Below are 16,405 nucleotides of genomic sequence, written 5' to 3' on the forward strand. Positions count from 1 at the left end.
AAACAGAACCTACATCATCACATGTTGTTTGGGAGGGTTTCAAGAAAAATTCTCCTAGCACATTCAAAAACAAACTAAAGCATATTAATTTAACAGACACGACTGGAACTTCAAATTGGACTGGCTTTTATGATCAGATGAAACTAAAAATGAGCTTTTTAGCAGCAAACACTCAAGATGGGTTTGGTGCACACATGGATAAAAAGTACCCCATGTGTACAATGAAATATACTACTCTATTTTTGATGTTGTGGGCCTATATTTCTGCTGGAGGTCCTGGATGTCTTGTTTAGATACATGACATATTTTATTCCATAAAATACCAATAGATAAAAAATAAAAACTTGACTGACTCTGTTAGAAATCTTATAATGGGCCATGTTTGGATCTTCCAACTGTACAATAATCCAAACACAAACCTCAAAAACAACACAGAAATGGGTCACTGAGCACAAAACCAAGCTTCTGCTACAGCCATTCCAGTCCTCTGACCTGAACCCTACAGAAAATCAGAGGAGTGAACTGAAGAGAAGCACCACCAACATGGAGCTGGGAATCTAAAGGGTCTGAAGTGATTCTGGATGAATGAATGGTCTCTGATCTCTTGTCAGGTGTTCTCTAACCTCATCAGGCATTATAGGAGAACATTTAGACCTGTTAAACTGCAAATGGAGCTTTTAAAAAGTATTGAATAAAAGGGTGCCATTAATTGTGGCCAGTTTGTTTTAGAGAAAAACATTTATTTTAAAGTGATATTTCCCCCCATTTTAAATTCTTATTATCCAGTGAAAGGATACATTTTTGTGATTTTTTTTAAATAAAAGATCAAAAAGATTAACAACACAGATTAATTTTCTTCTTCTTTGATTATATTTACCAAGGGTGCCAATATTTATAATCTATCTATATATATATATATATATATACACAAACAATGTATACATTTTCCTTATTAATAGTACAGGATATATATATATATATATATATATATATATATATATATATATATATATATATATATATATACACGCACACACACAATATATTAAGTAATAATTATTATTAATAATTATTCTAGTTATTTTTAAAGTAATATTTTAAATTGCCTAATATTCTGTCTATATATATATATATATATATATATATATATATATATATATATATCATCATAATCATCATCACCATCATCAATGAAAATAATAGAACAGCATATTAAGCATTCAAAAATATTACTTTGTAAATAAATACAAATATGATTATTCTTAACCTGTCCATATTGCATTTAATAAAATGGATAACTGTAGCTATGCAATGTGTAAATGAGAGGACTCACTCAAAACCTGTATTTTTATTATTTAAATTAACAGGCACAACTTACATAATTTTTACATAAAAAAACGGGAAAAAAAGTTATCAAAACAATAACTCCTACAACTCGCAAACCAATTTAAATAGAACCCTTCATTAATGAAAAAGAATACAACTTTTTAGATACCCAAGTCTACTTAACCAGAAGTGTGTACACTTATTGACTTCCTTTCAAACGATCACAGGTGTCAATATATTTCTCATCCACCAATCACACATTCAAGTTTAGCCCTGTTGTCATTTCCACACATTCTCTTTCAGTAGTAAGGACAATTACATGTGTAACATTAAATAAAGTATCCTGATATTGTGTGCAGAGGGAAGAGTCATGGCCATCTCCATTTCTTTTTGTTTTTCCTCCACCAGCACATTCACTTAGAAGTCTAAGCACACTGTACCACAGACAACGGAACAGAAGACAAGCCAACCAGGTTTGGAATATTCAAGTATTTCTGAATGGGTGGCTAAAAATACATCTTTGGGGTGTATGAAGTTAATAAACAGTGTGAGATCTCACATTACTGACCAGATACCATAAAGTCAAATACAATTGATACCAAACCATAAGATATAGAATTGTTGGGGACAAAAAATGTTACCCCACCCTACCAAGATAACACAAAAGCAAAACTACCAACGCTATCTCACGGCCAATTCGTACATATGTTACGAGGTGGCTTATTTGTACGAATTTGTACGACCTTATACGATTTGTCTAAACCCCAGTGACGGTTAGGTTTAGGGGCGGGGTTAGGTGTAGGTCATTCGTACAATTTCATACGAATTGTGCAACTCGTAAAATGTGAAAAATGTACAAATTGCCGTGAGATCGGGTTGCAACTACCGGATAATCTGTGACCATAGAAACACTCATTTTTGGAGAAATAAAATAATCTAAATTTGGAAAAAGTGCAGGATCCAAACATTATCAAACATGTGCTCTGCTATAACATAATTTGTATATCTACATGTAGACCATGTAATTTTGTCTGAACTATGTAACAGTCCTTTAGGAGATAATATAATCAAATGGAAAATATTTAGGAATATTTTAGATTTTTTTCCCCCTTCCTTGAAAAAAATCACCTGAGCCAGGCAAGTATGACCAGGATAATCAGCATCTTGACAATATATAGGTTACAGAGAATAAAACATGTCCCCAAGAATCAAATAAGATATACACTCTCGAACATACTGCCATTCTTCAGTTTTTTCATTGCTTGAACCAAAATAAATAAAATAAAAAATATGGATGAAGCAAAAAATTTTTGATTGATGAATCTAAAAAAATAGATTCACGCTTATGCCTCGTAGAACAGAACATTTTTATACAAATACAAATACAAGACAGAACGTTCTTGTCAACATTCAATAAACTGGGTTACCTACAGATCTGCTTTAGCGGCAAACCTACATACAACACTGGTTCATCCCGTATGACTTTGTAGAGGACAACATGAGTTCATGGATGGTCAAGGTTGGTTTTGATGCTCAAACAAACAAATTATAGACCTTACAAGCATAAATAACAACGAAACCACCATTTCGACTGATAGCAGAACTTGAGACGAAAACAGTACCTTTCTTAAATTAAACTATTTTACAGTGGAACATCAGAAACTCGCTGAAGCAGTGCGCCATATCCTCATCAGAATGAACTGATCTTTTCTGTCATCGTTTCACAGTGCATATCGTTTCAGTAGGAATATAAGGAAAGAGAAGAAGCGAAGGACACTACAATCATTTCCAGATTCGTTTTGGATTTCTCATTATTTGCCCTGCTTTGCACCTATCCTTGTTATTGCACAAGACACGTGGACCTTAAAACGTACCGATGACAAAAATGAACAGGAATATGTGTGGTCCAAGACAGAAATAATCTCATTACAAAAAAAAATAAAAAAGGACATTAAAATCCTGGATTCTTCCTGGATTTATCTACATTTTTCCACAGCAACCCTTAGACAGGTCTGTTTCCATCCTCTTCAAACTGATTTCCATTCTTCGTCTGTTTTTATTTTTCCCCAAACATGCATCCAACTGGCCACCGTTAACACAGTTGACATCATCTCTCATGTTTGTGGTCTGAGTCCATGCTTGCGTTTGAGTCCAAGTTTAAAGTTCAGAGACCATATGATTTCAGAAAGTGCTTTTATAATGTCAGTAGGACTTCTAGAAAGTTCATATTAACAGGTATCATCTGTGAAAAAAGGCAGATTTAAAAAAAGATATATTTAAAATGCATTTCCACAACAAATGTTTTAATTATTGCCAATTCAAATATTAGTTCTTACCATGATACCACCATTTTGTCTTCTTTGGATTTTTATTACATGTCCGTACATAAAAGGAGTTATCAGGAGGCCGCCTCTGTAAAATATATAAAGAAATAAATACATAAACTTTAAAAAAAAATAAACCTATTTTTACATCCACTGGCCAATTTATTAGGTACATATTGACATGACTGCATCACATAGCTGCTGCTGATTTGTCGGCTAATGCTCTATTGGATTGAGATCTGGTGACTGTGGAGGCCATTTGAGTAAAGTGAAATCATTGTCATGTTCAAGAAACCAGTTTGAGATGATTTGAGCTTTGTGACGGCGCGTTATTGTAAAGGGACAGACACGGACGGCAACAGTGCTCATGTAGGCTGTGGGATCAGTTGGTATTACCCACAACACCATTACACCTCCACCAGCCTGAACCGTGGTTATAAGTCCTGATGGGTCCGTGCTTTCATGTTGTTTATGCCAAATTCAGACCATCCCATCTAAATGTTGAAGCAGAAATCGAGACTCATCAGACAAGGCAACTTTTTTCCCATTCTTCGATTGTCTTCTGGTACTGCATCATCTGCTTCGATATTTGATGTGCTGTGCAAACCAGTTTGAACCAGTCTGCTCATTCTCCTCTGACCTCTGGCATCTACAAGGCACTTTCGCCCATAGATCTGCTGCTCACTGGATATTTTCTCTTTCTCAGACCATTCTCTGTAAACCCTAGAGATGTCTTGACCATGTTTACATGCATAAAAATGCACTGTTGTTGTTGTCATGTGCCTGGCTGATTACATATTTGCATTAACGTGCATAGAACAAGTGTATATAATAAAGTGGCCAGTGAGCGTCTATTATGGACGTTTTGTTTTTGTTTATTTATTTGTTTGTTGGCACAAGTCTCTTATGCCTACCAAAGCTGCATTTACCACAAATTATTGTGATATATATTTTTAAAATTCTAAAGTAACTGTTTTCTATTTTAATATATTTTAAAATCCAATTTATTCCTGTGATGGCAAAGATTAATTTTCAGCGGCCATTACTCCAGTCTTCAATTTTCATTATCAAAGGGTTACAAATCTTATAGTAATATTAAATAATTTCGGAAGCTAATGTAAACTATAAAGGTCATTAAGGTTGTGTGTGTGTGTGTGTGTATATATATATATATATATATATATATATATAGTTATAAAATGTCAGTGTTTAGACATTTAAGCAAGACAACAGTTAGTAAGCCATTGATTTAGAGAGGCACCAAATATGGCTGTGTGATGTGGTTGATGTTTTACTATTGTAACTAATGAACAAACATATGTCTAATACAGTATGTCCCATATTAGATCCTAAATGTGCTATCTTTACATTTTCATCTGGAGTGTAACTTTGCAAAACAGACACTTACCTTCTCTTTGCAGCTAGACAGCATGCTAATAATGCTAAGACAAACGGACTGCACAGAAAGAGCTGGTGACCAGTCCTCCGTTAAGATGGACAGGCAGATATGGCCATTACTATAAATGTGGGGATGGACAGGTATATTGTCTCCTGTGAACATTACCTGTCAAAGCACAACATAAACATGTTTTCAGCCATCTCATCTGTTTTTGTTTTGTTTTACTCAGAATTGCAAGATTTAAACCTGCAGAAGCTCAATTCTACCAAGGAATAAAAGAGGGTAATTCTCTGAATTGCACATTTAAAATTTTCTCAATTAATAATCACAAATGTGTTATGAAAAGTCACAATTACTTTATTTTTTTTCCCAAAGAAGAAATGAGCTTCCATACAATATTGTCCGTAATAGTCATGCTATGAAAAATAACAGAAATGTTGGCCTGTTCCTTATAAAGCTATCATAAAAATTCAAAGGACTTTCTATTTATTGCATGAGTGACGTGATGTGTGGCCAAAAGTGTGGTGTCCCTCTGCATTTAACCCATCCAAGTGCACATACACAGCAGTGAGTAGTGAACAAACACACAGACACTATATTTTAGAAGCTTTTATGGTGCTCTGTCTTTTTTAGAGCTTGACATCTCCAGTCCCCATCCACTCTCATTGTGGAAAAGAGCGGTGCGGACATTCTTCAAAAAATCTCCTTTTTGTTTTCCACAGAACAAAGAAAGTCGTATCGATTTGGAACAACATTAGGGTGAATAAATGATGACCGAACTTTAATTCTGGGGTGAACTATCCCTTTAATTCATAAGCCAGTGCTTACTCCTCACAATTGGCATGAGGCTGTTAGATTAGGAGGTAGAGACCGAGACAGCTGGCTGAATGAGAAGCCGGCGTCAGATCCGGACTTAACGGAGGAAAAGCACATGGCCAGAGGGGAAAAAATAGCCAGTGTTTCACCTCCGACTGAATGCCCTTAATGCTCACAAACTCTGCTAGGGCCACTTCAGCAACTAAAAAGGTTATTTATCAGTCACCGTTAAGTGCTTTCCGGTTTTATCACATTTAAAACTCCTTAGACTAAACTACATAAACTTACTTTTGCTTCATTAACACTCATGTATCAGCTCTAAACCATCAGCAGCATTTCTGTCACTTGCTGTAACGTGGTTTTCAAATAGTTCCTCCATCCATATACTCCTGCTGTTCTTATCCCTAAAAGCCTTAATAGTGTGTGAGCTTGTTTATCTAATTTGGTCTATACCGCTCTGCTATTTATAGTGGGACCGATATGTAAAATAAGATCAGAGCTGATCCTCTCAAATGTGGCTTTTAAATCTGCAGTCTACGAGCTCAAGATGCCCTTGTGCGCATTGATCCTATTATTTTAGATGAGCCTTAAAAGTTCACCTGGCCGCTACAAATGAACATTAAAGAGTGTCCAGCCATTCACGTTTCAATTCAAGTTGAATTTTATGCAAATGAGCAGCAATGTTACTATGAGCAATCACACTTGTTTATCTGCCTACGTACAGAGATATAATAAAATAAACTATGGAAAACCATCTCAGAAACAGTGTTGTTATCGAAAATCTAAAATATATATAAAGCTGCAATACAGTAAAATATAATACTGATGAAAAACAAACCAAGCAAAAAACTTCAAATGCGTGGAGTATAAAAGTTGAAGTTTACTAACGTTACTGAACAAAGTTTACTGAATTACTCACAGAAATAAACAATTTAAACTGATAATATTTCAAAGACAAACACTAATGCAAGGGTCAAAAGCACATCCAAAATTAAACAAATAAAGCATAAACTCAAAATATAAAAATAAATGCTAATTCAAAATATTAAACACTATAATTATGTATAAATAATACTAAAATAAGAAATTTGGCTTTTTTTAGGGAGTCAAAAAATAATAATCTCTCTCTCACTCACACACTCAAAAATACTTCCAATAAATATACATTATAAAAACAATATAAAATACATAGTTTTATTGGTTAAGAAATAGTTAATAAATAATATTTTGACCTACCTGAGGTGAGTCAAAGGGATAACGACTACTAAATTTAAAAAGAAGCTGAAATTTCTCCCCCTCATAAAGAGTACCAGAGGCTCCTTCCATATCCACAATCCATCTGTAAAATGAAAAAGACATCATAATGAAGCATTTTGATTGACTAAATGATCTTTTAAACTATGCAAAACTTGCATACATATTAGGAACAAAGTAAATCACTGAGAAAAATAGTACTTCTCTTCTGCCAGCCAGCAGAGAGTTTCACTTCAGCCATAAAAGGCTGAAAAAGGAGGAGAGAGACAGAAAGTAGCAAGATAATAAGAAATAAAAGACAGACAACAGCCGTTAAATATCCAGAACTAGAGGCATAGAGGGTGATACAAATTTGGTTAGATTAATAAACTTCAGTTTTTGGGAACAAAATTAACAACCTAGTGTTGTCACGGTACCAAAATTTCAGTATTCGGTACCGATACCAGTGAAAATCCACGGTTCTCGGTACCAATTTCGGTACCAAAGCAAAACACAAAAATATGCTAATTAAAAAAAAAAAAAAAACTTTTTATCACTAAAAATTAAACCAATGCCATTCGTTATACTTATTTACAATTGTGTTTAAAAATTTTCTACAAGTAATATAATTATGAAAAACAGTAAACAAGTTTCACCATAATTTTTTTTGTCTTTTAATTAATGAAATGTAAACATTTTATTCTTTTTGGTAAATAAAGGGGATTTGTTATTAAAATTAAAACATGGAAGAAATATTGTGTGATTTATTTCTTTTAAAAAATAAAAAAATAACTTATTTTGACTGGTTGCTGTGAATAAGTTTAAATTGACATTGGTTTTACTTAAATGAAACGGTAAAATTCTTGTGAAGTGACTCAAAAGTTCTGGTAATGTTGTTTATGTATTTATGTCTTCATTGAGACAGCAGATGCTGAAATTACTGCAAGCGTCATGCGCTTCAATCTATGTATTAAAAAACCATTCATTCAGACAGAGACGCGCAGAACATGCAGGATTCATATTTCAACCAACATTTGCGGCTAAAAATTTACAGATACCGGTCCATATGGAGATTTGATTTGATTAATTTATGCTAACTTTACCAATTCTGTGACTGTCCATATTAAAATGTAAGTTTTATTTTCATGACTGGATTTTGAGATTCCGTCCGCGGAAATCATAACGCTGTGTGCGTCAAGAATGGGTTGAACGGGTCCTCGGTACAATGGGTTTACCATTTTCATTTTTTTTGTACCGACTTGGTACCGAAGTACCGGCTCTTTTGTCAACACTAATACAACCTATTATATATAAAAGGTAATGTATCATGTCGACAAGGTGGCCGAAAAAAAACTGCATTTGCTTCTAGATGAACAATTTAAAATGCTGTACATCAATTAATTCCTCATCTCTACAGTAAAGTCAAATTAGATAAATACATTAGAAATATTAAGAGCCATAACCATATTCAATTAATTTATCACACGTTAATATGTTAATTTTGTTAAGATTTGTTTTAATTTTATAAGTGTAGTATTCTGCTCACCAAGGCTGAATTTATTTGATCAAAAATTAAGTAAAAAAAAAAAATTATATATTGCTATACTTTGGAAATATTATTAAAATTCAAAAGAACTGTGTTCAAAATAAATATATTTTGAAAGGTAATTTAATCTTGTTTTAACAAAGCTAAAACAGCATCACATGATCCTTCAAAAATCATTCTGATTTGCTGCTCATTTCTTATTATAAAAGCTGAAAACAGTTTTAGTTTAGAGTAGATTCGATTCAACTTTATTGTCACTGCACGTATAAGGTACAAGGCAATGAAATGCAGTTAGCATCTAACCAGAAGTGCAATAAGCAGTAAGTACAGAATATACAAGGTCAATATGTACAAAAACTTTACAGATAAGTATCATGGACATAATTTACAGATTTTAAATACTATCAGCCTGATATACAGATAGGTGTACTGTGAACACTATACAGACGGATTATATAAAAGTGTATGTACACTGTAGGTAGAACTATGAACATATCATTCATACTATTGCAATGGACAGTAAAGTGCATAGAAAATATTTTAGTGTGCAAGTGGATTACTCAGTTGTGCTGCTTAATATTTTTGTGGAAACTATGATATATTACCGTTCGGGGCAAAAAAAAAAATCATAAAATCTTTACATTTTCTTTTCTATTAGATTTCTATTTCAAATCAATCCTGCTTTAAATGTTCCATTCCGTAAACAATCCAGAAGAAAATATAAATAAAATAATAATAATAATAATAATAATATCCACCTAAGCAGCATATTAGAAACATTTCTCTGACACTGAAGATTGGAATAATAGCTGCTGAAAATTCAGCTGTCAAAACAGAAATAAATGAAAATATTACATTAAAGCAGTTCTTTTTAAACGGAAATAACATTTTCACAATATTACTGATTCATTGCATCTTCGGTAAATAAATAGATAAATAAAAGAAAGAAAGCAGGTGTTCAACATGGTGAACATACTGTAAGAGAGTTCAAAAAATATATATAAAATGTCTTAAATATTCCAAGCTTGTGACCTGTAGTGTATTACTTCATGTGAGAGAAGAGACTAAGAGATTTTCTAGAGTAAGAGTTTATATTTTGGTTAAACCTCAACCATGTAGCATATTTGACAAATCTGCATCAGAGAGCCTCCTGTGTAAAAAAAAAAAAAAAAAAACACTTGATGGGACCGCAAGGAACACAAAGACCGATTAGTTCAGGACAAACACGTCTGTCAAGATGCTAAACTCTTAACACATGCCTGACAGTTCTTTGACAAAAATATGTACCAAGACAAAGCCACAAAGCTGCTACCATATAAAAATGGAAAACTACTGAACAGAGTTTCATAAAAGAAATGCTATGCCTATGTTTATAACCCATGGCTGTCAAAATGTAGCTCTATAGTACTGAGTAATTATGTCAGTGATTTATTCTCATTACTGCAGCACAGAAAGATATAAACACATACAACCAAAAAGAGGTCCGTAAGGTTCGTTACAGCTATACTACCCTCTCAAGCTGACCTGTCAACTTTAATTTTTGATTAGTCTGAGCAGACATACTATACATCGTCGGGCAGAGCAGCCTTACAAATGACACCAAACGGGAAAGGTTTGCTTTAAAACTGATAACATTTAAAAACACAATGCCCACAATGGGCGGGAGTGCTCCATGCGTGACATGATGATAATGAAGTATAAATAACCCACAACAATGGGTTATTTAAAAAAAAAAAAAAAAAAAAAAAACAATGAGTCATTGCACTTTCAAATCGTTTCCCGTGACAGTCCCTGACACAGGAGGACCTGAGAAAGCAAGCCTGTTAATAAGTGCATCGTGATCTCACACACACACACACACACACACACGGGTATGGGATTAAACGAAGAGTCGGGAAGTGACGGTCTTACTGTGTAATGGTGTTCTGTACACTCTTCTCATTTAGCTTCATTCCAGGGGGCGGATCATTCTGCAAGGCTAGCAGTTCCTTCTGTAACCTTTTCTGTAGAGAGATAGAAAAAGTATTAAAGAAAGAAAGAAAATAACTTTTTAAAAGATTTTATACTTATTGTGTGTGTAATATATATATATATATATATATATATATATATATATATATATATATATATGCATCCCACCCATAGTAATATGCAGATGATAAAAGGATATGTAGGTACTTAGCATTTTAAAAAAAGTTTAAAACCTCTAAATATAACGAATATAACAGAATAAAACAAGTATACACATTTTACATTATTCACATTAAGTCGTATGAGATACATCCGAGCATTTAAATTCAGAACAGTATTCAAAATACTGTTGACTTACATATTTGAATCCAAATACATCCTCTGAAGCTTACGTTCATTTGAATATTTATACCAATATGAGCTGTGTGGCTACAAACATTGCCTGTATTTTGTCATTACTAATATACGTATTCAGCACAATACAGTGACTCATATATTAGTTCAGTTCAATTTAAACTATAACTTCAAATGTCCAAATAACCTTGCAAAGCTGGAGAGAAATAAGTAAACACAACGTTAGTAGGATTTCAAGCCACTCAGGCTCAAACTTATTATATTTATAGAAATAAGACGTCGATTGTACTCATCGCGTTGTTGGTGTTTGCGGTGAATCGGGAGTTTTTATGAGTCCTGCTCGCCAGCTGTTGCTTTCAAACACCGATGATAATTCTCAACCTGACAGCTCAGGAGCAGCGAGCAGGACAAGTTATGATTTCAGAAATAACGCAACAATATTAGATCCCTTAATTAGGCGTATCCAAACAAACCCCATTTATACGATCAGAGACGACACACTCGACACTTGATCGATGAGTGATTGACAGATTTAACAGAGCTAGATGTCAGCTGTGATCTTACCTGCATCGACGCCATGATGGATCCCCCTGCATCAGAGGAGGGAGCACAAGCAGGGCGACTGACGTCACTAGCACGTGACACAAGAGCGCTTCTGTGTTCTGATAACAGGTCACACTAGCCTAACGTAACACTTTTTCCCTAATTAATTAATAATAGTTAACTGCAATTTATCAAAGTTATATTAATTAATTAATATCTGTTATTTTTTTATAAAAGTATTATTTCATCATTTTGTTGGAACGACTTTCACATTTTTTTTATTTAGGTCTATGTAAGCAATGTATTTATTTATAAATTTATTACAATTAATAAATATTTTTTTATAAATATAAATGTATATCAATTGATTATTCCACCAAAGAAAACAAAAAGTCACATTTGGAATGACTTTCAAAATACAGATTTATTTATTTATTGAGTGAAATGTCGTTTTAAATTATTAACTAAGTATTATCATTATTACTATTACTACTATTATTATTAATCATTATAATAACTAACAAACACATAGATAAATATTAATCTCTATTAATTCATTACTCTTTCCAAAAAAGGCTCAAGTTCAGAATGTTTTTTTATTATTATTATTTTGGGGTTTTAATTATTCATTATTAATAATACTAGTTATAATTGTATCTATTTTGTTTAATAAATATCTATTACTGTATTATTCTATTACAGATGAAGGTTACATGGGTTTATAACAACTTTAAAGATACAGATTTGTAATAATTTTTGAGTGAACAATCTTACTTTTTTAATTATTAATTTAATAACTATTATTATTAATAGTTCTAATAATCAATACCTATACTTTTAAAATATGTATTATTAAAAAAAAAAATTATTTTATATTATATAGTTTATTTTTGGGTCAGGGATCATTTTAAATGATTAATTAATAATTATGTATTATCATTAGAAATAGTTACAATAATTGTATCTAATCTTTTAAATTAATTCTTTCACAGAAGTAAGTGGTTTCAACATACATTTTTTTTTTTTTTTATCACATGTTTTTATCACGGTCCTTTTTATGGTACAATCATTTCATAATTTACTGTAATTTAGCACACACTACCCTAAGATCTCTTTTATCAATGTTTTGAAAATACATAGAGCTTCCTTTCACTTTGTGTTCACTTGTGTCTTGAAAGAAATGCAAGCCATTGTTTATTCTTAATGCTGTATTAATTATTAAACCAGTCAAAAACAAAGTCATAGAGATGTGACAATTATATATTTGGATTATCCATTTTATTTTCTAGTGCGAATGACACTAGGAGAACAGCAAAAAACTTTCAAATACAAAACGATTGTAAGACATTTAAAACGCTGCACACATAACACAAATCATCTAGCCATTTGAAATAACAACATAACAAAAAACAAACAAACAAAACCTCAGTGGAACCAAAAATACTAAACATTCATAAATACACACTCATAAATCATAAGAAATATATGATGGCAAATAAATGGTCAGTCACAATATAACACATTCACCCTTCGTATTTAACAGTCTAGAAAGTTTGCAGCCATAAGCAATTCCAGGGCAATCTCAGGAGCAATGGGGAACTCTGGGATCTCTGTCGAGCTGTTGGTGAAGCGCACTTTATAAGTAAAATACATGCAGACTTTGGAGAGAACATGAGACGGGATCTCCCGGAAGTTCACCTCGTTGGTTTCATTTTCAGCAAACTGACCTAGAAGAAAAACAGGCAACTGTTAGTTAGCGCTTCCTCCTTCAGTTCAGATATATTGCTAAAATGCTTTTGAAAACAAATGATTGATGGAAGAATTCCACAAAAAACAAATGCCGTTTCATAACAGCTAGACTTTGAGCATGTTTCACACTCACCAGGTCCACTCAGCATAGCCTTGATGGTGCCAGAGGTCAAAGCATGCTCTCTCTTAACAATAAACTCATGGCCATCTGAAGAGATCAGCTTCACATGCATAGCATCTGGGCCTTCACAACCACCATAGGTCCGCTCTTCAACATCTGCAAGAAAATGTTATTTGGACACTTAAGGCAAGAAGAAGCATGCAATGGAAGCTAAACAGACACATGCTTGCGAGTAAATTTATCAGGGGGAAAAAATTTATAACGAATTTATGAGGTGCGTTAAAGGCATATGCAGAAAACACACAAGATGGTTGAGATATTACAATTTCATATTTGCAAATAAATAAAAGTGAAGTAATGTAACAAACCCATTGTTTCACAGGTGCTGTATTTCACCTGTAAACAACACAACAAAACAGGTTTATAATAGTGTATTACAAAGGAAAAAATACGAATTATATGAGAAGCAGAGACAAATACTAGAAATAAAACACAAAAATGTGACATTATACTGACAGACTGACTCGAGAGGATAACAGGTAAACAGTTACCAAACAAAAAGGTATTAGAAAAGCTAGTTTTTTTGTTTTGTTTATTATCGTTTGCTGTACTTGGTATTCACATATTTGTTCTCCTATTTTTCTTAAACCGTCTAATAAAAGCAGATTGTTCCCATCACAGCGGTAACGTAAATGGCAGATTTCCTACACAATTTTGGAAGCGATAAATCACATTATTTTACATTTTCTACTCTAAGCAGATCTACAAATCTCCTAAATCAAAGCTAAATCGCGGCTAATAACGGTACAACGGTCACACTCACCACGAATTAAAGTAACAAACCAAGTTCCTTGAAAACACAGACGCTGCATACAACCGAGTGAGTACTTCCGGTTCAAAATGTGGCTTATAATTAAAAGTCCTCGCTGTAAAATTCAACCAGCACTAACATCTAAACGAATGATTTCATGTTTTACATTTCACACCAAGAATACGCTCAAAAGGCCCACACACATACTTCTTAGTGATTTAATTGTGTATGTATTTATGTATCTACCGTGAGGAGCTCGGTAAAGAAAAACTAACTCAAAAACACAAAGTATTAAATATTCCTAAACTTTTAAGCAGCACAGCACTATTAAAATAAATACAGATGTTTTTAACATTATGGATCGTTGTTAATTAGCTTATATGTGCATCTAGTATAATAAAACTGTCCAGCAGATGGTGCAAATTGCACAAATCTACATGAATTCTGTAAATAATATTATTATGAAAAAAAAAAAAAAATTCTGAGCACTCTTTCAAACTTACATCTTTATTTGACAACACTGCACAGTAAAGTTCTAGTTTCCAACATCTTTACACTTTGTTGGTTATGGAATACTATTAAGCGAGAATAGGCGAAGAATTATGAATCGCCTGTTCAAAGCAGTTGTGAAAAAACTTACTGCAGGGTTTGCAAGTCTTCTTCCCCAGGACTGCTTAGAGGGTTCAGATGGTGCATCAGAGCTGCTCTCCTTTGGTTTTGCTGTTTATTTTGCAGGACTCTGCGGGCTGCAGAACCTCCCCAAAGTTTGAAACAGCATCTCTCTCTTTCTCTCTCTCTCTCTCTCTCTCTCTCACACACACACACACACACACACACACACACACACACACACACACACACACACCACACACACACACACACACAGACAGACAGACAGACAGACAGACAGACAGATAGATAGATAGATAGATAGATATTGATATTGATATAGATATATAGATATATATCATACCTGTTATTGGTCCTTGCTAGGACATTAATATTCACGTGTTGGACACATGTGATGCACATTGGTTTTGCCTCAAGGGTATTTTTTGCATGCTGCCAGTTTTCGAAAATCACAAAACCACACCCATGAGAATGATTGGTTATTTTGTTTCTGCACACTCGGACAGAACAGATAGGTCCGAATGGATGGAATTCTTTATGCAACAATTGTTCGGTCGCATCTGGGTGCAAATCACTGACGAGCAATGACCCCTGGTTCTTGCCATTTGAATTGTACAAAACACAACTGCTGTGTAGAACTCACAAGTCACAACTGTATCTGAGAAGGGACTTAAGTATCAGCTAGATGAACTGACACAGCTTTGTTTCTTTTACAGGCTCCGAACAGGCCAAACTTCCAAAGATGTCACAACTGTGACCTCATAAGAGGTCATCCAGAGTATCATTTCTCAATTAAATTAAAATTAAATTAAATGTTTGCATTTAGCAGACGCTTTTATCCAAAGCAACTTTCAGTGCATTCAGGCTATCAATTTTTACCTTTAATGTAAAATATACAATTAGTTTTAGTAGTGATGGAAAATTCTGACATAAGCCGTTTCAGGGTCTTGCTGTTTTTTTTAGTGTCTGTAATTTTGTAATTATTGACACATTTTAACAGTGTGTGTTAAGACCTCATGCTTATGTTTTGTTGTTTTCTATGAATTATTTACTATTTTTATTTTTTATTTCTTTTGGAATTTGTTTATGTTTGCTTATATATATATATATATATATATATATATATATATATATATATATATATATATATATATATATATATATATATATATATATATATATTTTTTTTTTTTTTTTTTTTTTTTTTTTTTAAATGACATCGGACTATTTTTTATCATTTTACACTTAGGAAAACTAAACATACAGTAACAAATATCTACTGATCTATAATAGACAATATATAGATCAGTGAGTGAATTTAATTTCTCTAACCGAGGACTTTGCTAGGTAACTTCCAATGCTGAATTAAAGTTTATCGTAAAAAAAACCAATATATATATTGGGAGCTCATGACAATAAAAAAATCAGCAGTTTCTCTTATTGGAGTTATCAATACTTCTCTTACTGTTTATGGTTTGTGGCTGGAAAATATTTTCAATAAAGACGGCATAACTGTCAAATGTTGTGAACGTGCTGTTTCTGTTATTCATGTTTGTTCTGCGTGAGAGCGTGTCACGTGACC

The 16,405-nt window shown here is 33.0% G+C and overlaps 2 protein-coding genes across 5 annotated transcripts; both read right to left on the bottom strand.

Moving 5' to 3' along the window:
• Nucleotides 1-1,333: 1,333 nt before the first annotated feature.
• LOC127946585 (probable ubiquitin-conjugating enzyme E2 W-B) lies at nt 1,334-11,662 on the bottom strand. Of its 2 annotated transcripts, none has more exons than XM_052543261.1 (6): nt 11,534-11,662; nt 10,556-10,647; nt 7,102-7,204; nt 5,059-5,214; nt 3,663-3,738; nt 1,334-3,568 (listed from the first exon to the last, which is right to left on the bottom strand). In XM_052543261.1, the coding sequence occupies exons 1-6, from the start codon at nt 11,546-11,548 to the stop codon at nt 3,555-3,557; spliced, it is 456 nt and encodes a 151-aa protein (XP_052399221.1). In that variant the 5' UTR covers nt 11,549-11,662; the 3' UTR covers nt 1,334-3,554. The 2 variants fall into 2 exon arrangements, with proteins under 2 accessions (XP_052399221.1, XP_052399222.1); XM_052543262.1 differs by lacking the exon at nt 11,534-11,662 and adding an exon at nt 10,974-11,430.
• Nucleotides 11,663-12,768: 1,106 nt separating this feature from the next.
• On the bottom strand, nt 12,769-14,940 carry LOC127945908 (elongin-C). Of its 3 annotated transcripts, none has more exons than XM_052542036.1 (4): nt 14,834-14,940; nt 13,751-13,778; nt 13,395-13,538; nt 12,769-13,239 (listed from the first exon to the last, which is right to left on the bottom strand). In XM_052542036.1, exons 2-4 carry the CDS (start codon nt 13,752-13,754, stop codon nt 13,049-13,051), a joined length of 339 nt encoding a protein of 112 aa, XP_052397996.1. In that variant the 5' UTR covers nt 13,755-13,778; nt 14,834-14,940; the 3' UTR covers nt 12,769-13,048. The 3 variants fall into 3 exon arrangements, with proteins under 3 accessions (XP_052397996.1, XP_052397994.1, XP_052397995.1); XM_052542034.1 differs by lacking the exon at nt 14,834-14,940 and adding an exon at nt 14,206-14,328; XM_052542035.1 differs by lacking the exon at nt 14,834-14,940 and adding an exon at nt 14,005-14,183.
• Nucleotides 14,941-16,405: the final 1,465 nt, after the last annotated feature.

The sequence above is a fragment of the Carassius gibelio genome, chromosome A24 (assembly GCF_023724105.1).
Source record: "Carassius gibelio isolate Cgi1373 ecotype wild population from Czech Republic chromosome A24, carGib1.2-hapl.c, whole genome shotgun sequence".
In the NCBI taxonomy this organism is placed as follows: domain Eukaryota; kingdom Metazoa; phylum Chordata; class Actinopteri; order Cypriniformes; family Cyprinidae; genus Carassius; species Carassius gibelio.